The 25,492-nt window shown below is 38.7% G+C and overlaps 1 protein-coding gene across 1 annotated transcript; it reads right to left on the bottom strand.

The window, feature by feature from the left end:
- Positions 1–839: 839 nt before the first annotated feature.
- Positions 840–25,278, bottom strand: LOC124154552. The gene is made up of 3 exons (XM_046528362.1): positions 25,188–25,278; positions 16,776–16,985; positions 840–3,257 (listed from the first exon to the last, which is right to left on the bottom strand). Exons 2-3 carry the CDS (start codon positions 16,980–16,982, stop codon positions 2,289–2,291), a joined length of 1,176 nt encoding a protein of 391 aa, XP_046384318.1. The 5' UTR covers positions 16,983–16,985; positions 25,188–25,278; the 3' UTR covers positions 840–2,288.
- Between the last annotated feature and the right edge of the window lie 214 nt (positions 25,279–25,492).

Genomic DNA, 25,492 nt, shown 5'->3' with positions numbered 1-25,492 from the left:
AGAAAGAAAACTGATGCATGGATCAGACATCGCCAAGTAGCTGCCCTTCCTTTTGGCCGCTTGTGCGAGCAAGCAAAGAAGACGAGTGTTTGCCAGATAACGATTTTGAGTGTATTTAGAATTATTTATTAACTATAACTGTGAAGAATAAGGACAATTGTAGTTTTATTGTTGACGGTTAAAATAAACCCAAGTGAATGGAAAATCTCATTAAAAGTACTGTACCAAATGATTTGCCCTGTAATTTGATCTCCCACTGCGAAAAGAACTTATTGCAATAAGAACATTAAATTTGACGTTTAACTTGAGTTCGTAGGGTTATGAAATATTATTTATGACATTTCAATGCTTGTATTATTGCCTTCATTGAAAATTGTGAAATAAAGAACCCAGTTTAAAAGTGCTTCCGAAAATATACTGCAAAGCAGATATATTTAAAATGTTATTCTATCCTCCTTCTAATTAAAAATGACAGTTGTGTCTCGATTAATTAAATTTATGGCGTCACTCGCAAGGACGACTCATTGTATGTTTTTCTATTTTTAATGTTCTAACCTTGCATGGATTATAATGAGAATAATAACAAACCGTTGGCAACTTTCACCTTTGCATGAATGTAAACGTAATTTTTCTGTCATTAGGCTGATTATTTTTATGACCGTGTGGTGTGCATATGGGATTGGTCTTGCATCCTGCATGCTGGTCATTGGTCACCCCCTGCCAAAGAGTATGATGTAGGTGTAGAATTGTTGCATTTTGTCTTTGCAGGGAAATGAAATTTTATTCAGATCAAATGATTTACTTTAAACGCATAATATGCGGAAAAAAAACAATAAATCTAAAATATACCCGTTTATTTCCATAAAGATGTACAAACGAAAATATTTTATACTTAGATAAAGATATAAAAACATGCAAATACAAGTTGAAAAATACAGCCTCACCATTTTCCCATCATTTTTACATTCTCTATTTCAAGAGAAACTCTTTCGGACGGAGATTTTTTTGAGCGTGGAAAGTGCTATGAACTTTTTTCTCCTGCATTTTATGATTTAAAAATCAGAACTTGAAATGGCAATGTACAAAATATACGAGTAAAAATATTAGCAAACAGTGCAGCTTCATTACGAGATAGCCCTTTACAGAGAAATTGCGCAGTCAAATGACTGGTTTTTTTTAAACAACCATTCAGTTCCCGATATTAATACGAGGAATGATATTCCTAGAATATCAATTATTACCAAGGACTAGGTTTAAATATTTGGCATTAGTAATACTGGGAGCGAGCTTGGTGCTTGAATCGCTCAAATGAGATCATTAGTTACAACTTAAAATCAATATTTCAAGGCCTAGGAAATTGGTTCTTGCGATCTAGGCGTCCACATGTTCACAGTGACTTGCTGCAATATAATGTCAACTAGAAACACATAAGCCCTACATTCACGCCAGTGTGGGCATTGATACTTGATAGCTTATCTATCACATGCGTTTATTATTTTGCATTCTGATTGCTTTCATTTTTGCAGTAACGCCAGTACCAGGTTCTAAAGAGTTCAATCGAAACCGATTTTTCAAATGGGTGTCGGAACGTCAGGCCCAAGGAGGTTGCAAAATACCTCCTTGGCCAGGCCAGATCATGCGATGCATCCTAATGGCCGCCGTCCAATGATACAAAAATACTACCAAGTACATTGACAAGATGATGGAATGAAGAACTCAGGCATGCCATATCATATTCTTTCAGCATAAGGGTTTTAAAGGGTAAAAAAAACTAATGCGTAAATAATTGAAAAGATAAATTAAATGTTCAACGAGAAATTATAGGGCTAATATAAAATTGAAGTTGATAGGTGGAGGCCATTGGGATCCCTTTACCATCCTCGGCCATTTTTCCAAATAGTTGTTTTCATGTCTTTTCGTAATGATATCAACCTTACAGAAAGCCGCAAATACAGTTATTTTTTTGATTTATGCCCAACTGACTATAATCTTTTTACCACCCAGATAACCCATTGACCGCGAGGAAATCCCCCCTTTCGCCAACAGCACAATTTAAGCACAGTCCCAACATAAAATATCCATGGCAAGCAGAAAAGTTTTCGGTGGGGAAGGAGAGGGAAGGTCCATTTGGGAGAGTTCACTACGAACATTACCCCAAAACTCAGGCGAAGAGAGGGAACGACGGTTTAAGCAAGAACGAGGTGCGTCTACAAGCGAGTGAGTGGCTTTAGTGAAAGATATTCTAAGTTTGCATCAAATGTAAACATAAAACAGCAACACTTTTTACTTTAATAGGAGAAATAACCAGGGTGAGACGCTACGTCAGGATTAAATGGATCGATCCCGCTGGTCTCAAACGCTGGAGTGATGCAGTTACAGCGAGCAGCACACGTGAAAGCGTAACCGAACAGAGTTGCCAAATCTTTTTCCTTAACCAAGGATTGGTCTCTGGTGAGGTGAAAACTGTCGAGGGCCTGACGGAAATACTCTCTCAAGACCCCCAAAAAGGTCAAGGACAGCGGCTTCATCTTGCACGGAGCGCACTTCGGGAAAGCCATCAGGGTGATGTTGTTGTCCCTGGCGTACTTGGCGGCCCAGTAAGAGGACACGAGGGACCGCTTGCCGATTAGGAGCACAATCGGATCGTCCTTGGTCGGCTTCGCGAACTCGATGACCTGCGCCAAAAAGAAGACGAACGTGGTCAAATTCAGGGACCCGGACGCGTCGGCTACGGCTGTGGTGCCCGGCGGCGCGCCGGCGATCATGTCCGACGTAACGCAATTGAGTGGGAAGATCATGAAGGGAGGGATGAGGTGTCCGGTCGCGCAGCCGCAGCTAAGGGTGGTCGCGATGGCGCATTGTCCGTCCGCGACGTGTTCGGATGCAGCGACGGAGAAGGACATTTCCATTACGTGGTAGATGCGACCGGGCTTCAAGCTCCTTTCCATCCTGATCTCGCCCAGAACCTCGAAAAAGCATCCCACGGCCTCCCACGGTCGGTACAGTCTCCGGCGTCCCAGCCTAAAGGCGTTCTGCTGCATGAACGTCCTGGTCCACTTGGAACTGGCCATCTGCTTGGTTCGGCTGAACTGGTGCGGGATGCCATCCCTGTCGGCGTATTCGTAGATTATTCGACGGCAGTCGTACCACGTCAGGCCCTGTGACAATTTGTCCATCTGGATCAGCAAAGCCTTCAACTCCTCGCCCTGCTGGGCCGAGAACGTCACCTTGAACCGGCCGAAACCGCCTGGTTGGACCTATAAAGAAAGAGAACTAAAATTCATGTATCCAGAGGTCATTAGCGTCTTGAGGGAATTGTAGGGAAGGAGGAGAGGAGAGAAACGTCGTCGGCAACAGCCTAGTCTGTAACGAAGGGCGTCCAGGGGATCACGGTGGACGATTATCCTCTGCCACGGCTTAACGTCCCCTGCGACGGACGGAGTGCTATGCTCGAAGTGCCCTCCACAAAGCACTCCAGCAGGGCTGTCTCTGCTAAATCTCCGCTAGCGACGGGATTTGAACCCAGATCCACAGACAAGGAATCCATCCCTCTAGCAACCACACCAACTCGGTCCCCAAAAAGTACTCTAGTAGAAAGATTGGTTTACCGAAATGGTATTGGAGTACCAACATAGGTAGGTACTCGGTTACACAGAAAGGTAGATACTCGAGTATTTATGCCCTCGTCCGGGAACTCTAGAGGAGTACATTAATACACTATTAATTAAACCAGGGGTATTGACCAGCCTGAGGCAGACACTTAATATCTCTTTGAGCTCTCAATAAGCATGCATTTGTCTGGGGTCTTAATTACCAATACGAGTTCATGGGCACTGAAATACCAGTCTAAGGACTCCATCCTCTATCTGGTACCTAATATCTCAGCGATTATCTGAGTGCCGGAGTACTACCCGGGCACTCGAATGCATTTGGCGCACCTAATCGGGAGTAAGCAGCTGGAACATGGACGGATAATAATTGTTTTCTTCGCGGGACTGGAAGCGCTGGACTTTTCGCATCGTTTAGAGATTATTAAATGCCCACTTGCGCTTGAAAGCCAAATAAACACGATTATTTGCACGAACTGGGGTGGGATCCGCTAGAGACTCGGGGGCTGTATGCAAGGCTTAGATTGCTTAATCAATTAAGAAAAGATATCTTTCAGAGCGACACGGATACCATCATCTTAGAGCTGCTCGAGATCCAACAGATAAAAAAGTAAAGTAGATATTTTGCCGAATGATTAGTTGTGGGAATTCGTTTTTCCCTCTTACAATTTAGCTCTTTAAAAAAGGCCAGATTGAACTGAGGCAGTCTAATCACTAACAACGTGTTACAAGCAAACGGCTGGTTTCCCTAAGCCCACCGCCACACACCTGTTTATGGGGTAGCACTAAGATGTAGATCTATGGTTACCATATTCCGGAAGCTAGGAGGAGGGGTCACTCCCTTGCCACCCGTTCAATGCGTGCCACCGCTGAGCGAGATAGAAGAGGCTAAGACTAGGATTGATAAAAATCGTGATTTTAACTAATAATTTTTGTTGATTTTTTTTATTTAAATCGAGTTTTTACGAGTCCTCCAGAAAAAATGTTATTTAATTAAAGAATAAATTGTTCTATACTTCTATAATGATCTTAAAGAATTTTTTTCACATAGCCAATGGCTTTTCAAGGAATTTTAATGTTCAAATTTGGTTGCAGGCAATTTACTGAAGTTGATTTACTGCATTATTGAATGTAAACATGTGTCCAAGACTGGCTCAATTGGATTTCATTTAAGCCAATTTTAACTGACAGAAACATATTACCTCTCATGGTCTCATGCATATGTATTTCTTCCATTGGAGATAAATTTATTGACTAAAGTACTTAGTCTTCAACCTAGAGGGAAGTATAAATACACTGCTAGTAAAATTAATATAAAAATAGCATGGGAAAAGGGCATAGACCTATCGTCATTCAATAGTTATGATTTATCAACGCGGCCTTTATTTGCTGAGTGCTATATTCATTACTGCATTAAAATCTTAATAGGGTCACAGATTTTTCCCTGAAATTTTCACGGTAATGTATTGGTAAACATATCAACGCTATGTTCATCTTTCGACTTAATTTCACTATTCCATCAATCAGTGCGCCCATTTCTTAAGTTAAAGGTTACCGGCAGTCACATAAATGCCCAAGTATCAATTACAATCTAATTAATTGAGAATAATCTACTTGTCTCTTTGATAATAGGCTAAATCATTAGTCTCTCTAATCCCTGATAGTGGGATAAACCATTTGCAATCGGGTCAACCAGAATGAAGTTATTGATAGAAACTAATTATTTGGGTAGCCTATTGGAGAATAATTGGTTGAGCTAATAAGTGACATACCTGAATACTTTCCTGCTACTCTGAGTTTGATGTGGCGTTCAGTCAAGAGAGGGTAAAACATACATAGGGCATAAAAATGCAAATGTGCTAGTGATTCAAGAACATATTATTATTATTATAGTATTCTACCGATTAAGGTAGGTTTCCATGGAGTACTATAGAAGTGATTTGATAGCCTCCCTTTTCTTCCAGCGCTGCCTTCTTCAATTCACTGTAAGGCCAACTCCCTTTCAATCTATCTAAAATTCCTATTCTTATCCTTCCCCTCCCTCGTTTCCCTAACATTCTACCCTCGAACACCATTTTCAACATCCTCTCCCTGCTAAGTATTCGCTCCATCCGTACATTCTGTCTCCTCAGTACCTCATCTAAAAGCTGCCTCTCCTCGCCAACTATATCCAGCACTTCGTCATTCCTTTTCCTCTCCGTCCATTTCACCTTCTCCATACCCACATCTCGAATGCCTCCAATCTTCTCTCGTCTTCTTTCCTCAGAGTCCACGTTTCCGCACCGTAGAGAGTTACACTCCAGATCAAACTATTCACTAACCTTTTCTTTAAACTCTTACACAACGATCCTCTCAGAAGCTCCTTCCTGTTCATGAACGCCTCCTTTGCTAATACAATTCTCTTCCTAATGTCCCTACTACTGTATCTGTTTTCCTCTAACGTACTGCCTAAATAGTTGAACTGATCAACCTACTCAAGTTTTTCACCACCCACCTTTATCATAAGTCTCACATTCCTCCCTCGTGAGGCTTTACAAAACCGCATAACCTTGGTCTTCTTGTGATTAATCCTCATCCCATACTCCTCGCAACGCTCGCAAATTCAGAAAAAATCAGCAAGTGCAACTGTTATATGGTGCCTGAGAATTAAAATTTGATCAGGGATTTATCTTCCTCCGATGAACGTTACACATTAGTCATTCTGATCGTATCCCTTCTCCGTGAGCCCTTAACCAGATGTAAGTCATATACATCTAATATAGGTAATGTATACGTAATATGATCTGTGATACGCAAATTAAAAGCAAAATATTTTTGAACGTAAATAGAGTTCTTTTAAATATAAATAATTATAATAATAAACGCAATAAACGTTTTTCTTTCTTCCATTTCCTGTGTCTTCATTTATGTGACTAAGTGCATCGCCTTCCACTAGTACTACCCAGCAGAGATAGCATGATTGTTTTCTTCATCCCATCCAGTGGGGCAGCCAGGAATTTTGTTCGGTGGGGGCACAAAACCAGGGAGAAATAAAAAAAACTGGGTACTAAACAGAGGGTTTTAAACTAATTTTAACTCTTTTCATGATTGCAAAAACTTCATTTGTCAAAGAAATCTTTTGTAAATTCATGAAAATTCAATACTTTGTTATTTTTTTCTCTTTTATGAACCAAAGTAACGGCGTTTTTATATTTCAGGGGGGGTTCGGACCCCCCGAAAATCCGCCCTTGCTACGCCACTGATCCCATCCCACGTATTTATTTTGAGCTGACAAAATGGCTACTCTCTTCCAACAGTAAAAATTGGCGTTTGCCTGAGAATTTTTCTAAATAATAACTTCAATAACTTGGTCTCAGTGACACTGCATTGTCATCATGGATGCAAAACAGAGGTAATATGTATTATCTATCGATTTTAATTGGCATATTTCTGTGTCATAGTTGTATTTTCTGAATGCCGACTGAAAAAAAATATATTTTAAATGCTCATGCTGTATTTATTCACATGCAGCATCTGGTATTTGAATTCCACAATCATGATAACAGTAGGGGAAACAAGCGAGGAATGGCACAGTGGAAGGCATGGGACAGCTCAAATTTACCTCTCTTAATTTTTGTTTTTTTAGCTCCTTACATGCATGGCAAGAAGTAGCTGCATTTCCTTCTAAAATGGCTCCTGGCTCACTTCTCAGAATGTGAATAAAGAAGAGGACATCGGTTTCCACACCAATTTTGGTAACTTTCGTGAGATGCTTTAACTTTAAATTTCTTTTATTTTCATAATGACTTTCTCTCGCTGGAAACACTGATGATAATGCATGTCCTTTGAGTTTATAACTAATAATTTTAATAGCATTTAGTTGTTTTTTAAAACCTAATCATGCACGTGAAATACAAAATGGCCCTTAAGGGAGGTCTGGGACATTAGGTATGGGGGAGGAATGGGACAGTGTCCCACTCCTTTCTAGCACTCTTATCTTTTTAAGTTTTATATTATAAGGCATTGTAATTTTTAGAATTAGGTAATTATGCCTAGTGAGTGATCCAGAATAGCACCAGTGAAAAAATCCATATATGGTACCAGTGCCAAACTGTACATTATGGAAGCTGTTAAGATGGTTCATGATGAAGGCAAAAGTGTGAGAGATGTAGCAAGAGTAAAGAATTCATCAAAATCTGCATTATTAAGAAATGCAATGAAAGCATTTGCTTCCAAGGTCATTAATAGTGTAATTTTTCAAAGTAATCTGATATGTGAAATGGTTTTCCTCTTTTGTACTACTCAGGGAAAGGTTGTAGTAATGAGCATGATGATGGATATAATGTAAAATTCACGCGAAAAGGGGGAGCTAACTTAAACTTTTTCTTCTCAACAAGAAGAAATTTGTTCCATAGAGAAAAATATATCGTTCTGAAAATGAATTCTCCAATTTTGTTTGAAGGCACTGAAAGAGTGAAATCCTTGTTTACATTAACTACTGTCACCATAAAAAGTATAAATATGATCAGATTTAACTAGAATGTCTTCTATTTATGTATATTGAATGAATCATTTATTTTTCCTCGCCATTTTCGCGCATTTACATTAGTCTCCCATTCCTCCCGGAGTGAGGGAGGACTGGGACAAATGTCATATCGTCAGAAAATGATAAGTTCCACAGTACTCACGGAGCATAATTTCTTGAGGAATTTTCTGTTAAATTTAGATGGGTCAAGGCCAGTGGCGCAGCGATTGGGGTTTTGGGGGATAACCCCACCCCCCTCAGAGCTAAGAGAAATTTTTAAGTTTAATTCATTTAATTATTTGAATCTCAGAAACCCGTAAAATTCACCATTTTGGACGATTTATCTTAAAATTCCGATTTGTTAAATCTCGCACAAACTGCTTATCCTGGTGGGTATTCCATACCCCCACACACCCCGGTATTAGCTGCATCTAAACCCCCCCCCCCCCCCACCCAAGCCTTAATTAATAGCTGCGCCCCTGGTCAAGGCAACTAAGGGTTGCATAAAAATTTATTTGGGCCGCTAATATTTTCACAAAAATTGTATTCCAAAATGTGTCCCAGTCCTCCCTAGTCTCCACTACATTCAATTTATTAACGAATAAATAAAAATCGAAATTACATACACTTGGCTTCCTTTTATGCCTCTTTAAAAATAAATCATCAAAAAACAGCCCAAGGCCAATTATAGAGGACTCACAATAACAAATAAAACACTTTCCAAATAGTAAGAAAAACGTATACAACAGTGAAGAGCATAATATTCAACAGTATTATCAAATAAACAACGAAAGAATGGTAGTGTTCGTAGGGTGGTGCTAGGAGTAGGGGGAAAATTACGATGGAGATGGTGCGAAAGAGAAGAGGAATGAAAAAAAGGATCAAAGTTTTGAACACATTTTGAATAGGAATTAATGGAAGAAGGTAGTCTAAATAGAAAAGAACGTTTATAGACAGAAAGGCAGGGTGTGAAACAATTAAATAGGTCACTCGACCTCGTCTTGCGAAAGGAACACGGAGCGGGAAAATACAGAGAGGGTCAGATGACCTGTATTTACCATTAATAATATTTGAGACGAGTCTCCTGTCATTGAGGACACGAAGATCAGCCAGAGTTACAATACCAAGAGAGGATCTAATCATATCGAGGGAAAAATTTCGAAAAGGCTCGTGGCGGTAGCGCACAACGGAGAGGAAAAAATTCCACGGGCGTTCCAGGAGGATTAATGATGAATGCCCAGATTTAGCTGCAGGATTCCTGGACCGGAGAGGTATAGGAAAAGGAGAAAGTGCGTGGAGCAATTAAAAATAATTTTAAAACAGAGAACACTTGTTGAAGTCGTAATGTATGTATTGTACCTCACTGTCATTTGGAGAGTGTGCCTAGCCATAGCCACCTAGAGAAAAGGCCCCGTCACAAGCGACGGCTGAGGCTCTGACGTCACCACGAGAAGTGCTGTGTTGTTCCGGCTGCCGTTGGAGACCACTTTGTTTACGAGTGTATTTACGTTACGTTTTACCACATTTTAGGAACTTTTGTGGTGTTAGTTGGTGAAAATTTAAGTTTCTGAGGGTAGTGAAGTTTCCTTTATTATTGAATTTCATTCGCTGGACTTCATAAACGTGTATTTGTGAGGCCTTTTTGTTAAAAAGTTCCTTTCACGTGTGTAGTGCCGGCATGCGAAGAAAACTCCACAGGAGTGGACCCGAGGTTCAAGTTTTTAACTTTCCAAAAGATCCTGAGCTGAAGAAGAAGTGTATATTAGGGCGGATCGGAAAAATCGATTTTTTTCAAATCCATCTGGCCCAATGAAAAAAAGTTGTGGGACCGATCAAAAATAAGGCCTGAAAAATTTGAGACCTCTAGGTGAACCCCTGACCCTCGCTCAAATGCAATTTAGGGGGGGGAGGTCGAAACTCGAAAAACATAGTATTTTATGGTCATTTCCTATAGATTTTGCCGAGTTACTGCCCTTTTGGGCAAATATTTCATGCATTTTGACGTATCTGCCACCGTTTAGCCACAAAATGCCTAATTTGAGTCCGCGTCCGCGAAGAAAATATTCCAACGCCCACGCAACGTCGCGGATACAAGAGCCGCAGGCCGATCCCCTCCCCTCCCCGCTCGCTTCTACCCCTCCCACGCCTCCAATACATCAAAATTCATCCCGCGTATGCTGCTAGGAGGTCGTTTATCTTTGATAATATAAATCGGAAGATGGTAGAAGGTAATAAAGGAAGCTTAGTGAGACGACTTGTCGCTTATTAGGCGCCTCCTCGGGGTTAAACAAATCGATGTTACCAACTTTCAGAGAAATGGTGAAATAGTTTTAGATCCGAGAACGCAGGAAAGGAGCCTACGGTCCATGAAAAGGCCTCTCGAGTGGCTATAAAGTGGTGCTAACATCGGATATGCGCTCCAATTTCGGCTTTGTCCGAAAGATGTGATTAAATGGATTTTTGGCGAAAGCCGCTCGCGTCCCCTCCCCGCAAGCTTCTCCCACGCGCCAAATGCACAAAAATTCACACCAATTGCGTCTTACTTCGTTAGTCTAAATATTTAATGTTTCAGTATCGTCTGTGGAGGAACAATCACGAAAGAATTTTTCAATTAGCTGCTTTCCAATCTGTATTTCTTATGTCAGTGTCATTCCTCGTCTTTCGCTGTTGTCAACAAAGTTTTGGTGAATTTCTTCACGAATCTCTCGTCCGTATGTATAATAAAAATAAATATTTAGCTTCAAATTTGAACGTTCATCAATAGGTTTTTGAAAATCCACAGCACTAAGGTCAGATGTAGCCGGAGGTACTGTGGTCTCTCTCCAATATGTCATCAGCGAGTAGTCCTTAAAGTTGATATTAAAATCCAGCACTTGAAAAATCTCGGATCGGCCGCCAAACTCATAATTGCAACAACGCAAATTCGGTCCTTAGATTGCCCTCCCAACGTTTATGTCGCAAATCTAAGTCAACTTAGTGCAATTAGCAAATAGACCTCTGTAAGGGATGAAGTATGATTTGATGCTTTCCCGGCGAATGATGTGGGTAAACTCTTCTCGGGATTCAACGAAATTTATCCCTGATGATGAGCCCCGAGTCGAAGTTTGAAACGTTTGCCATTATGGAAAAATTAACCCGGTGGGAATCCCGAGAAGAGTTTACTCACATAGCAAGGGATGTTGGAATTATGCTTGTAGCATAGGGATGATGCCTCCTTTTCGGGCGGCATTCACCATCGCATTCAAATCCTTTTTATTTTTGTGTATCTAATTTTCACCCGGAAAGGAATCGAGAATCGTAGATTTTATAACTTTTGCTAATCCTCCGACGGGGGAGGCAAACCCAAAAGTGGGACCCTGTTTCTTCAACTAACATCACACATTCCCCTCTAAACTTGGATTGATAAGTGCTCTCGCCTTTTTTATCAGACAAAAGTATAGTCATTCACTCCATAAAAATATAGCCCTTTGATGACACCCTTTGATACCTCTCTTTTCGTATTCACAATAATTAGCATCTTTTTCTGTCTACGTAAGTAATTCTTGCAAACTACCTTGGATGTTTCTGTCGAAGTTATGATTTTTGCGTCAACTAAAGTTACGGGACGATCATTGCTGTTTCTTGGTTCTTGCATATACCTCTATCACATTTGGCAGACGCATTTTCCACGCAGAAGTTCCAGTTTGAGCTAAGTCCTGAATTTTTATTTGATGAGGAACGTAGAGGTAAAAATCGGATGATTTCTCTTCAGTTTAATTTTCTTCGGATGAATTGATGAAGAAAATTTTTGATACTATTTTCCCATACAAGAATTGACGATGTCAACTCAACGCTCTTCGACGATTCCCTTTTTTTTCCTCAGTTGTTGAGTTTCTTTAGGACTCAATCTAGCAGCCATCATCTTTAGTTTCGTCCGCTGGTCTCTCAACATACTTCATTGTGGGGAACCTTATGCTCCTTCTTACACTTACACGCAAAATATCGCATAATTTCAAATGTTCTTTCAAAAGTGCTTGAGTTTTGTACTTCAGCAAAAACCCTACTTTTGGCCTATTTGCATTTTCCGTAAGTTTTAGTACTTCCTGTTGTACCGCTAAATCCATTTAGTCACACTCATAATGGAAGGGGAGCGTCACCATAGTTCGCACACCTTTATAGCCACTCGAGAGGCCTTTTCATGGACCGTAGGCTCCTTTCCTGCGTTCTCGGATCTAAAACTATTTCACCATTTCTCTGAAAGTTGGTAACATCGATTTGTTTAACCCCGAGGAGGCGCCTAATAAGCGACAAGTCGTCTCACTAAGCTTCCTTTATTACCTTCTACCATCTTCCGATTTATATTATCAAAGATAAACGACCTCCTAGCAGCATACGCGGGATGAATTTTGATGTATTGGAGGCGTGGGAGGGGTAGAAGCGAGCGGGGAGGGGAGGGGATCGGCCTGCGGCTCTTGTATCCGCGACGTTGCGTGGGCGTTGGAATATTTTCTTCGCGGACGCGGACTCAAATTAGGCATTTTGTGGCTAAACGGTGGCAGATACGTCAAAATGCATGAAATATTTGCCCAGAAGGGCAGTAACTCGGCAAAATCTATAGGAAATGACCATAAAATACTATGTTTTTCGAGTTTCGACCTCCCCCCCCTAAATTGCATTTGAGCGAGGGTCAGGGGTTCACCTAGAGGTCTCAAATTTTTCAGGCCTTATTTTTGATCGGTCCCACAACTTTTTTTCATTGGGCCAGATGGATTTGAAAAAAATCGATTTTTCCGATCCGCCCTAGTGTATATGGGGGATAAAAATAGACAATTTCACCTCGACGGAAAACATTAAGGTATGTACTCTTTCTAGCTGTAATTATTTGGATGTAATTTCTAGGTAGATGTGTCTTGGGGATGTTGACAGTACCAAAAGTGGTGATTTAAATGCAGAAGCGGCATTTCAATTGGAAATTCTTGTATTTTAGCTGAATGTTTTGTATTATTTCGTTCAGTAAACGTGAGGTTGAAGGAGTTTCTTGGGAATTATAATATAGCTGCCAAGTTTATAGCATCGAATATTCTTTATTATCTTGCCCTCTGCTGTGTTATGCGTCTAAAAACTCAGCAAAACAGTGCTTATTTAACTATACTTTTGTTACTCATAGTTGAAAAGCAATGTGAATTATCTACGAGATAATTTATATGCTTAGGTATTTTCCATGAAACTACCAGTCTTTTATTTTTGGCGTAGTAACTTATATTAGGGGGTAAAGCACATAAATTTCTAGGGTTCTTGGGTTCAAATTAATTTCAGCTTATATATAATTCCGTAAGACCAACGATATTTACTCGATAAATTGCATGGAAAGCATCTAATCATGAGAAATGCATAAGTCGCGTCAGAAAGTTATGTTTCTATACTATGCTATACTATGTCATTGGTGTGTCTGAACAACCGTGAATGAAAATTTGCGTTTTTCTCTTACAATTGGTGCAATGAACCGTAATTTATCTATGCCCAGCTTTCATCATCTTAAATTATCTTATGGTCTAGTTTTAATTTTTTTTAAATCTTTAAGGTACATAATGATCTCCTATATTTACTGGCCTAGTCATTAGATATCTCTCATGCAGAAATGCCTAAACTTGGAAATGAAATAACTACTTAGTAATTTTCATGACTTTTTCTTATTTATTAATTTTAGTCGTGTGATCTTCACTTCTCAGCGAGTGACATCAGAAAAGAACCTGTGGCCTTGCGGGAGAAGATGGGGAAGATAACTCGTGTTGAATTAGAAGTGTCATAGGAGGAGGGTCCCATTACTTCATTTGAAACTGTCATCTAGAAGACAGAATGTCATAGCGGTTGAAGTGACATAAAGGACTATGGTGGATTTGTTTTTTATAAGTGGTTCATGTGACAATGGAAATTCATCTGAAAAACTATTGAAGATAGTTATTGTGGCTTCTGCCAGTGCTCTTTTAAATGATTTTTTTCAAAAGAAAATACCAGTATTTGTTTCACCAAATTAGTTCATCGTAATAAGAGAAAATTGTAGGTATTATTTTGATTGACGAATGGAAATACAAAATATTTGTATTTTACTTCTGTGTTTTTTTCTTTCCTGCCGCCAAAATTCCTTGTGGTGATTACTTCATGCATGTTAAGTAAGATCTGAGGTGTGATTTAAGAGATGTCGTGTTCTTTATACAAATGTGAATGCTGGTGATATGGCAGGACTTCCAAATTTTTTATTAGATTGATACATCTACTGAAGTGGGATTGAAACTTTTGCTCATCCCAAATAATATTTCAAATACTTAAGCTCCTGGGACGGGTACGTTTTATTAGCCGACGCTGGACTATACGTAAATTTTGGCTTGCATTTTGATGCATTCGAGAGTTATAATGGCAGATGTGTCAACGATACCAAATTTCACAAATAACTATCATTGAAAATCTTATTTCGTCAGGCTCTACGGTAAGATTTTCATAGCCCATGGGCATACCTAATTTAATGTCAAAATAAAGAAGAATCCACTCTTAAATAATAGATCCATTTGGGACTTTGTGTGAACACCTTTTACTCTGCCATAAAGAAATTATTTATATAAGGGAAGTATATGGAATGCAACCAGGTTTAATGAAATACTTGCCATCACCACTTTATGCTATCGAATTTCGAGACGGTTTTATGTTGAATAATAAATGCTCTTTGGATGCAAAGAGCCTTCTCTACATAGTTATTTCAGATTTTAATATTGTTATGTAGTACTTCTAGTTCACAACGACAATTTATGAATTAGTTATAAATAGTTTTTTCTTGAGAACGGCGAAGTTATATGTTACGTGCCGTAAGACGTAATATTAACGAATAACTTTGAGATTGAAAAATATTTTTGTTGATGCGTGTCAGTATTTTCTCGGAACCCGCTGACTATTTTCTTATTGACTGAGTAAATTAGGTATCAATTATCTTTTCACTTCGGCGGCTAAACCAACGTCGCAGACAGCACCACAACTACTTCTGTTCTGCCATGCTCTGGCGGTAGCACTTCAATGAGTGACGTCACACGCCTGTGAACGGGCCTTATCTCTAGGTGGCTGTGGCCTAGCACAGGATTCGAAGGCTTCGCAACCGGTAGGGTTCCCAATGAGCATTGCGGAACGATGCAATATTTGTACTTCAGTGCGCTAAACAAGAAAAGCGAGAGTTTGAAGAGATGAAATGGTTAAGTCCTTATGGGAAGCCGAATAACCAGCAATAGACGGAAAATGAAAGAAATAGTCTTTAGGATACCAGTTCATGGCATTATGCAGAAATAAGAATCTGCCCACCAACGTAAGAAATTGATACGATAGGATTGAGAAATTTATTGATGCTAAATTCTTAACGTATATGTATATGACAGCGACGTATGGGCGAAGAGATTAGAAGAGAAATTAAGGATATAGGTGCTCGATATGAGGTGCTAAAGAACATTGATATTGATCCAATGATTCGGCCGAGCGAATAATGAAGATTATCCACCACCATTGCACACCCTTTCAGATCTTGCTAAAAATTTATGGCCAGTAGAAAAATGACAATGATGTCTTTGTGACTGCCAGATTCCTTGACGGCAACCTCACGTACGAATAGAAAGTCTCCATGAAAACCTTCATAAACAGGTACATATCCCAAGCTACAGTAACACAAGGTTATTCTCTGACTCCACCTTCTCAGAGTCTCTCAAACCCTTAGGTTAGTTTCTTATACGATTCCATTCGGCACGGCACGTACCTATTCGAATCGTTTTCTGTGGGGTCCGATAAGTGTGAGCAGATGTGTGCGGCATTTTTGCGGTACCTGATCGACACCGCATATCACCAAATACCTCCACGAAACGTAGCAAGGTAATTTCGGCGCAATGGAAGTGTCATAAAATAGTAATAACAGAGTTAGACCGAGTTCAAAGAAGAGCTGCCCGGTATGTGAAAGATCATTACGATAGTCTTGTTAGTTTAACAGACCGCTTAGACAAACTCGGATCGGCATCTCTGTCAGACCGTAGATTTTAAAATAGACTAAACCTTTTAGATAAATTCAAGATCAGTGTCTTTTCTAACGAAGTTAGCCATATCTTACGGACGCCAACATACCACGGAAGATCAGATCATATAAATAAAATAAGAGAGATAGACTGAAGAACAGACAGATACAGAATGTCTTTTTTCCACGATCAATAAGAGATTATAACGGCAGCGTTGGAACTCATAGATAGATTATATGACTTGTAGTGTAGCCTACGAACTTACATCAAACTTAATGCATGTTTCTGAATTTTATTATTATTTCTAACACCATATGGTAGTATAATTTGTCATTATGCGTGCGTTTTTTGGACCGTGTGCTGTGCATGTGGGATTCCAGTTGCATGCTGGTGATTGATCACCCTCTACCAAACACCCTAGAGGTGGCTCGCGGGGTATTTTATAGATTTAGATGTAAGATAGGAATCCATTGCACTTACCATAGGAACTGGTTACATTCTAGGAATAGGTTAATTAGTTCTCGACTGCCGCCGAAAACGAATCGGAAACGTAACGCGCCGAATGGAATTGTACATTGTGCGACGAGCCTTAGCGAGGTAATATTGGTGAAATGAAGCTGTCATAAGATAGGAATTCATTAGACTTACCGGAGGAACTGGTAGAAGATACTTGTTTTGGTAGCGTCGCCTGAGGGTAGTTTCCGGGATATCAAATTGTTTTGCAGCTTCACGGAAAGGCACGTTGTCATTGGCAACTGCTTCGACAGCGGAGTCCATGTCCATTTCATTCCAAATCCTTATCTTCATCTTCTTCACCTTCTTCTTTTTACGTTCATTGTTCTGGATTCCCGACATGTCCTGAAAAAGGTAGAATATGAGAATGCAAGTAAAGGTAGTATAAACGGCATCATGCTGATTGTGGTCTGAAGTGGTATGTAACACTGTTGGCCTCACTTCATTAAAAAATTTGTTTTATATGTACGGAATTCTAAGGAGACATTCGGCATCCTAGTCAGGAAATTAAAAATTAATGCATCGCAAGGAATATTTTCCGTTTAGGCATTCCAAAATATCGCTTATTGTCTACAAATAAAAAAAAGAATTCAATCGACGGGAATTTGCACCTACATTTCTAAAATCCAAATTTGATTCATTGTCTCAAATAATTATTACCGGTTCAAAATTACTACTATCTTGTATTATTACTTCCCTGAGAAAGGTTGAAGAAGCATTTTATAGGTGGGGGCAAATCATGGTAACGCAATAATGAGCAATTTTTGGCAGCGCTGACGCCTTCGCCTAGAAAAAAAACCCATATCTGTAGAAGTAGCTGATAAAATGGCGATAAAAAGAGTGGGTATTTTAGTTTTAACACATAAAAATCCTTTCTCTATCTTTTACAAAGAATTGAAGCGTTTGATATTTTAATCCTCATGCTCTGAATCTGTCTTTTCCGGCTGTGTTCTTCCACTTGTTGATTATTGGTTGCCCATAAGGTCCTCAGCTTGTCCCACGAATCTCAAAGGTCTTGATAAGCCTCTTAATTTCTTCCTTATCATTATTAAAAAAATCGTAACCCCTTCTTCCGTAGTCTTACTAATAATGATAGATAGTCTTTCCCATCTTAAATATCATTAATGGTAAATACAGATCATTTGACCTTCTTTCTTTTTGTGTTCCTTCGCGCACGACGAGGTCGAGTGGCCTATTTCATTGTTTCACCCCCCCGCCTTTCTGTCTCTAAACGTTATTTTCTATTCAGACTTCCTTCTTCCATTAACTCCTATACCGAATGTGTTCCAAATTTTGATCCTTTTTTTCAAACCTCATCCATCTTGCACCGTCACTATCGTAATTTTCCCCCTATTCCTCGCACCACCCGATGAAATTTACTCTTCTTTGTTATTTATTTGTTAATACTGTTGAATATTTTTTTAAATTGTTGGTTACGTTGCTTAATATTATTAAATTGTTTCCCCTGCTATTAAGAGTCCTCTGCAATTGGCCTCGTGCTGTTTTTGGACTGGATTAAATAAATAAACTTAAGGAAGTTCCTTTACTACAACGGCGCGCACCGGCAATTTGATTCATTAAGCCTCTTACCATTCTCTTGTCCCTCAAATATAATTAGATCCTCGCCTCATTTTCCCCTTCCATCCTTCTGATCTCCAACTCACTCACATCCCCAATCACCCCCGCACAACACATTCCGCTTTCAGCAAGATAGTCACACAAAATCGGAGGCTATTAGGGAATGTCACCGGTCATATGAACGATGGAAATTTGACATGCATTCATTGATCTGCTCAATGAACGGCAAAATGACCCAGTTTTTGGAGCTGTTGGCTCAGTTTTGTGCGTCGCTGATAGTCTTCCGCAACATGGTCCTTCTTTCATTTCACAATTCTGATCCTGCTATAACGATGACATTATCAAGCTAAATTACGAATTATGAGATTTGTTTATTTGAAGCGTAGAAAAAAAGACAGCGGAGAGTTGAATCATTGATCCTGAGTCCATAACCTTGCGATGAAAATAAATTTATATCACAGCTATTAAGGAATGTCACCGGTCATATGAACGATGGAAATTTAACATGCATTCATTGATCTGCTCAATGAACGGCAAAATGACCCAGTTTTTGGAGCTGTTGGCTCAGTTTTGTGCGTCGCTGATAGTCTTCCGCAACATGGTCCTTCTTTCATTTCACAATTCTGATCCTGCTATAACGATGACATTATCAAGCTAAATTACGAATTATGAGACTTGTTTATTTGAAGCGTAGAAAAAAAGACAGCGGAGAGTTGAATCATTGATCCTAAGTCCATAACCTTGCGACGAAAATAAATATATATCACAGCTATTAAGGAATGCTATTAAGGAATGTCACCGGTCATATGAACGATGGAAATTTAACATGCATTCATTGAGCTGCTCAATGAACGGCAAAATGACCCGGTTTTTGGAGCTGTTGGCTAAGTTTTGTGCGTCGCTGAACGTCTTCCGCAATATGGTCCTTCTTTCATTTCGCAATTCGGATCCTAAGATTACGATGACATTATCAAGCTAAATTACGAATTATGAGATTTGTTTATTTGAAGCGTGGAAAAGAGAATTCAAGGGACAGCGGAGAGTTGAATCATTGATCCTAGGTCCATAGCCTTACGATGAAAATAAATACATGTAGCATACATCACATGCAGAGGTATTTATTCGTTATATCACAATTACATGGTAAATTCAGTTTAGGCCGAAACGACGATTGTATTGGAAACAACAGAGGTCATCACAAGAAAATACCGGGAATCCTTCATTGAATCCTTCACTCTAGACACTCCGTACTATCTACCGAAATCTGATGGGTCCGACTCCAGCATCGTAATATTAATTCATTACGTTTATGCATTAAGATTTTAGTCTTTTACGGTCATATCTTAAAAATAAGTACCGGTAAAACGGGGTGAATAGAAACAATTTTCAACTTTGGTTTGAAATTTTGCATATTTGTAGTTGTTCCAAATAAACAATTTTTTGCCCAAACACAGGTCTCTGTTAGAACTATTTGTTTATAGTATTTAATTTTTTAAATTTTATTTGATTTTAAAGAAAAAAATTAAACATGGTGTTTCTATTCACCCCGCAAATGGCGGTGAATAGAAACAGTACTTCAATTTCAATTTTTTTTCTATTGAAACGAATCGGGGGTGAATGGAAACCGTTAAATATGGTATTTTTAATTTGTAATGGATAAATACAAGTTTATTTCTCAACATAATGATTTAATTCAGTACATAAACAAAAGAAGTTACATAACTGTAAGTAAACAAATTGAATAGGTAGACAATTACCGTATTTACTAGGTTTAATTATGATAAATAAATAGTGAGATCAGACCGGTAATCTCTGAAAAAATTTTCTTGCGGGGTGAATAAAACACTAAAAATTATTTGTTTCTATTCACCCCATAAATTCTGAAAAGCTAACCTAAAAAATATGAATAATGTTTTAAATAATATTGTTAAAGTTAAAGCTTAAAATAAGCCTGAATCTTTTATATGAATAATTAAACTGTTTTTTACAGCTATTTACTTTTAAGAACACTACGTATTCTGACTCTGGACTTTTTGGCTGACCTGGAAAGTTCAAAGTGGATAAAAAAAAACAAGAATCGCGTGGTAAAATTCAACATGACAAACAAACAGGAACCAGTGCTGCCAACCAAAGAAACCATTATTTCACTTTCAGCCAAAAGTGTATCAACCTAAAAAAAATAATAGTTGCCGCTATTTACCCATAGTTATGTAGGAAATAGATTATACATTTAAAAAATAAGTTTCGTTTCTATTCACCCCAATGTTTCTTTTCACCCCGTTCTACACTTAACTGTAAAATAATGAAAAAATATTGCCTCTTGCGAAATTTCACTCCTAATAAAATACTTCGGAAAAATGTCTGAACGTATTCAAAGTGCTCTTTCATTATTAATTCAAATGGAAATTCCATCCTCGACTATCGCAAAATATAAATATATGTATAATAAAAGCGTACTGAAAAAGTCGCAAATCAGATTCTTCACATAACACACAGCTTCGCTTAAGTCTTGTTTAGTCTATTTTGACGCCCGGAAGCACAAAGGAGAAACCTTTCATATACCTGCATTTTCCTAAGCTTCAAATGCAACTAATTTAGTCGTTTATTAGGGGCAGGGGGCTGGGTTCAAGTCAAATCGTAATTCGAATAGTGTGAAGAACCATAGTAACACTCAAGCTCAGAATTTCCTATCCTGTCACGAAAGTACTTATAGTGATAATCGTTCGAAGCAATTCATTAACAAATAATGGTATGAAAACAGCATAAAAAATACGAATGACACTAGTAAACAATTTTTGCACTAAAATTGCAATTACAGTACCTACCGTAGTAAGAGAAAACCTTTTTAGCAGTCCAAGCGTAACGAACAAAAAGCGAGTCACCCGAATGGGCGAAGTCACGAATAGCATAAACTCACAAATATTAGTGGCTAAGTATGCATTAAAATCAGACGCACGTACTTCCCCAGAAATATTCTACTCCTTACAACTTCGAGACACTCGTAAGCCTTAGTTCAGCGAAAAAGGAGTTGTTTAAAAAGACTTTCACTGACGGAACTTAAAACTTATGAACGTACAGATTCCTTTTTCGACATCTCGTCTATACACTGTAAATGCCACTTCAACCACTCACTGACTCATAAACTCAACTCATAAACTCAACCACTCACTCATAAAAATGTTTGGGGTGAACGAGACAAGATACGACAAATAGTCATGGAATCTGCCCCTAAAACATTTTCTGAAACCGTAGGAAATATTCAAAAATCAAAACACTAAATTTTCTATTTGCTACCTATTCGTTTAAAATTAAATACGGGAAATAGATTTTTTTTAATGGCCAACGAAATCCAATGGCAGCGCTGCGATCAATAAAAGGAAGGAGAAAGAGAGAAAATCATAACAATAGATTTGTTTATGCAAACAAAAGAGGCAGAAGTATAAAGGGGAACGTAGGAATGAAGAGGAAGGAGGTATAAATAAGAAGTGAGTAAGATAAGGTAAATTTAAGGAACAATTTAATTTTTGAAAAGTCAAATTCTTAATGACTTGTTTCCATCTGAACAATAATTTGTTTGCAAAAATCAGTATTGAAAAATTGATTGACCTAAAATTTGCAATCAGAAGTGAAATAGGAAAAGGAAAAGTAGAAAAGAAGAAAAATGAGCTTAAACGGAAAATGGAGAAAAATAAGGTAGGAAATTTACAATATAACTTTTTAAAAGTCAAATTCTTCATGGCTTATTTACGCAAAATTTTTTATTGGGATCGCTTTAAATTCCATATCGCAAAACAGGGTTTTTCTAAGGATTTAAAAAATAAAATAAAATTTCTACGAGCCAGACCGAGTCTCTAAATTATTTGCTTCATATACAACAAAAACGTTGGGCGTATGCTCAACTATAACATTGAATGTGTACGTGAAATAATTTAAAATGTAATTCACTGGTGTTCAGTAGAGGTAGAAGTAGTAGTATTTCGTAACTTCATTAAGTTGTGACGTTAAGAATAAAATTAGTGCCATAGAGGAAGATGCGCTCAGCAATTTTCGCTGAATATGAAGCAAGTAATTATGCCAGTCTCATAGAATTTTGTTTTAGTTCCGTACAAAAACGTTTTTTTGGGTGAACCGGAGTTGGAACCCCTTCTTTGCCAAATTGGCGGATTGGCGGCGGTTTCTAGAACTATTTTCTGGATAGATTTCTTCTTTGTGATTGGCTAATTTCAAAGCTTCATATCCCGCGCGTTATGGTTACTTCATTTTTTTCAACAAATCCCGGATTTATTGTGACTCATTTATAAAACGTTCGGATTAATGTTTTTTGAAAGAGGTGAAATACTCTAGCGGATTTTTCAAATTGTTGCCTGAATACGGTCAAAAGTATTTGATAGATTGGTGAATGAAAGGCGGTTTCGTCGTCCAAAATCGAAGTCAAATTAGTTGTTTTTTTCTGTAAAATTATAAATTTCTTATTAATTGTTTCTTTTTGGTGTAAGTAAAAATAAAATTTTGTATTTAAATTGTATTTTTACAGTAATTTTACATATTTTTCAAAAAGTTTATCGTGCGCCGACCAAGGGGTCCAACTACGGACGCGCCGTTTTTTTTTAAATACGTTTTACCAGAGAAAGTGGAACTATTGCTTATTTCTAATCTAACCATTAAAAAAAACAATCCTTTAGTAACAAACAGCAGAAAAAATTGTAAGAACTGGCAGTGGCCATAAAAGCCAGCCTGCCTTTCCTGGGCGGATCTGGGGGGACACTGTGATCACGGAAAAGTATGCAATTATGAATACTTGCATAAGTATACATTTGGAGGAAACGTAAATAACTTTACGTCAAGCTGATTAAGCCCATTTTAAAATGGTAAGCATGGCACATAAATCCATAAAATAATATTTCAACAAAACAACTAAGTTGTGCGCTACAAAAACCGCGGCCGCGGAGGCGAGGTGGGGGGGATCGCGCCTCGACGCCAGCGCCATTCCAACTTTTTCTGACGGGGAGCATTGAAATAAGATTTTATCAACATTTTGAGCATGTCAGAGAACGATATGAGCCGGTGGCGGAGTTTTGGTGACATTTTATGACGTCGCATAGCCAAAATGTGGAGGTTGACGACTGTCAACTTTTGGTGAGATTCCCGAATAACCCCCGCGGATCTGAATCTGTAAGAACCAACTTCAATACCTTAGGCACTGTGTCATTTTACCGTGGAATATTTGCACCTAAATCACTTTCGTTTCAATTCCGTCGCAAATACGTATCTACCATTTTTTATCGGCTTCAAAACATATGACTGCATTTAGGATGCTGGTTTGAGTAGGTACTATCGGCGTCAATATATTCTAGGAAGAGTTCTCAGGTACCCCTCCAGATTCAGAGGTTATTTCGTTGTTCAACCCCAGGACCCGGTGGGAATTCCAAGAAATCTTCCGACAGCCAGTCGCCGAGAAAATCAAAATCCTGCAAACAAAATAATCGGAATGGACCCTTCACAGCTGAAAAGTATAATTACACAACTTTTAAAAACAACCGAATGCAACAATTTGGCATAATTTTTGCTCAAGATTTTTTTGTTGTTGTTCAAAATCTCCTAAGTTGACGGTTGTGTACAAAATAGTTGGAAAAAAACAATAGGCATCCCGCGCAAGCGCATATTAAGCGATTTCCAACTGCAATACACGATTAAAATTACTTCATTTTAGATCATGTTATCATATTGCACGCACTCGTTCAATGGAAAGATTTTTGTTTTTAGAGACCATTGTTGACAGTTCATTCAATACATTGTAATTCCTCCTAGGATATCAACGAATTGAGTAAAATCAGCGTTGAATTGTCTTCCTTGGAACAACTAGTCACAAATTCATGCGACTAAGTTCGACAGTACTCAATGAATAATTTTAACCGTTGGATAACAGGCTCGTCCATATGAGCGTCCATATCTATCACCAAAAATCTTTCTCTGGGAAATTTACTACGTATTCGATAGAGAGGATTGTTTTAAATTTGACGATTTAAAGAGGAGAAAGACATGCTAATTCGATTACAAGAACACACGAATCTTCTTGGGATATCAGGGTGAATGCGCGATTTAAATACAGCGGGTAGGTTTAAATACGTTCAAAAATGCAGGAAAAACAGATTGATGAACTAGCAGCGAATTAAAACACAATACAAATCACAAAATGGCTAACTGTACATAATCGTAAAAATATATCATCGCTATCGCTAAGAAGATCAAGAACCAATTATTCACTTCGTGATTAAGTATAATTTTCGGTAACAAGATGACATTTAAAATGACAGCAACGGCAATAAGATCGTGCGATTCTAAAGGCCGTTTTACGCGGGGAACGGAATTGCGCAGGTTAGAGCTGCATTAATTTCTACAATGGAGTGGAATTGCGCGAATGCATGAAGGAAATTAGAACAGGGGCTATTTTGCCGTCTCGCATCCACGCATTCTCGCATGTGTTCTAGCAATTCACCGCTTTACACGACGCAATTTTTATTGCACCTTCGCACGTACATCAGATTGCGCAATTCCGTGTACCGTGCAATACGGCCTTTACAGTCAAAATTCAACGTACATCCTATTTTTTTTTAAATTGCTATGAAAACCTTAATAAGAAGACGGAACAACCTTATAGGCCACATCTTGAGACATGATGGCCTGATGAAGACAATCGTCGAAGGACAGGTGGAAGGCAAGAATGGAAAAGGAAGACCTCGAACAAAATATATGGAACAAGTAAAGAGAGATGTGAAAGAGAAGAAATACGTAGGAGTGAAAAGATTAGCTGATAGGAGAACTGAGTGGAGAGCTGCGTCAAACCAATCCTAGGATTGTTGACCAGTGATGATGATGATGATGAAACCCCAACATTTCATCATTTCGTAATTCACGGCAAATCACATGACACAAATATTCCACCACATGACAAGATAGCACTTCACTCACTCCGATGAAATCGGCGGCGATGCGATGTATCTTCCCCAGCACTCCTTTGGAACACCACTTCCGACTGACGCTCGCCAGCAGACTGCGGCACGCTCTCAATGGTTAGTCCGTCCCGACTAACAACCAAAACGTATTGCATTTGTCACCTTAGTAGAGTATGACTTGCGAAACCTCCTCCAACCTCTCCTCATACCCTAAGATCCTGCTCCCCTATGAGACAGGAATAAGCAAAGAGAGATAAGAGGGCGGAAAACTCTGCATCGGCAACCGATAAGCAAAAATTTTTGAAATAAACAAGCGACTAA

This window comes from Ischnura elegans, chromosome 2 (assembly GCF_921293095.1).
Source record: "Ischnura elegans chromosome 2, ioIscEleg1.1, whole genome shotgun sequence".
NCBI classification, from domain to species: domain Eukaryota; kingdom Metazoa; phylum Arthropoda; class Insecta; order Odonata; family Coenagrionidae; genus Ischnura; species Ischnura elegans.
The sequence above is the reverse complement of the archived record's forward strand: the minus strand, read 5'-3'. Positions and strand labels throughout refer to the sequence as shown.

Excerpts from the sequence above, each read along its gene's own strand:
- LOC124154552 (XM_046528362.1), bottom strand. The coding sequence starts at position 16,982 with ATGTCGGGAATCCAGAACAATGAACGTAAAAAGAAGAAGGTGAAGAAG. Across the intron at positions 3,258-16,775 it reads ATCTTCTACCAGTTCCTCCG|GTCCAACCAGGCGGTTTCGG; the intron begins GTAAGTCTAATG and ends CTTTCTTTATAG.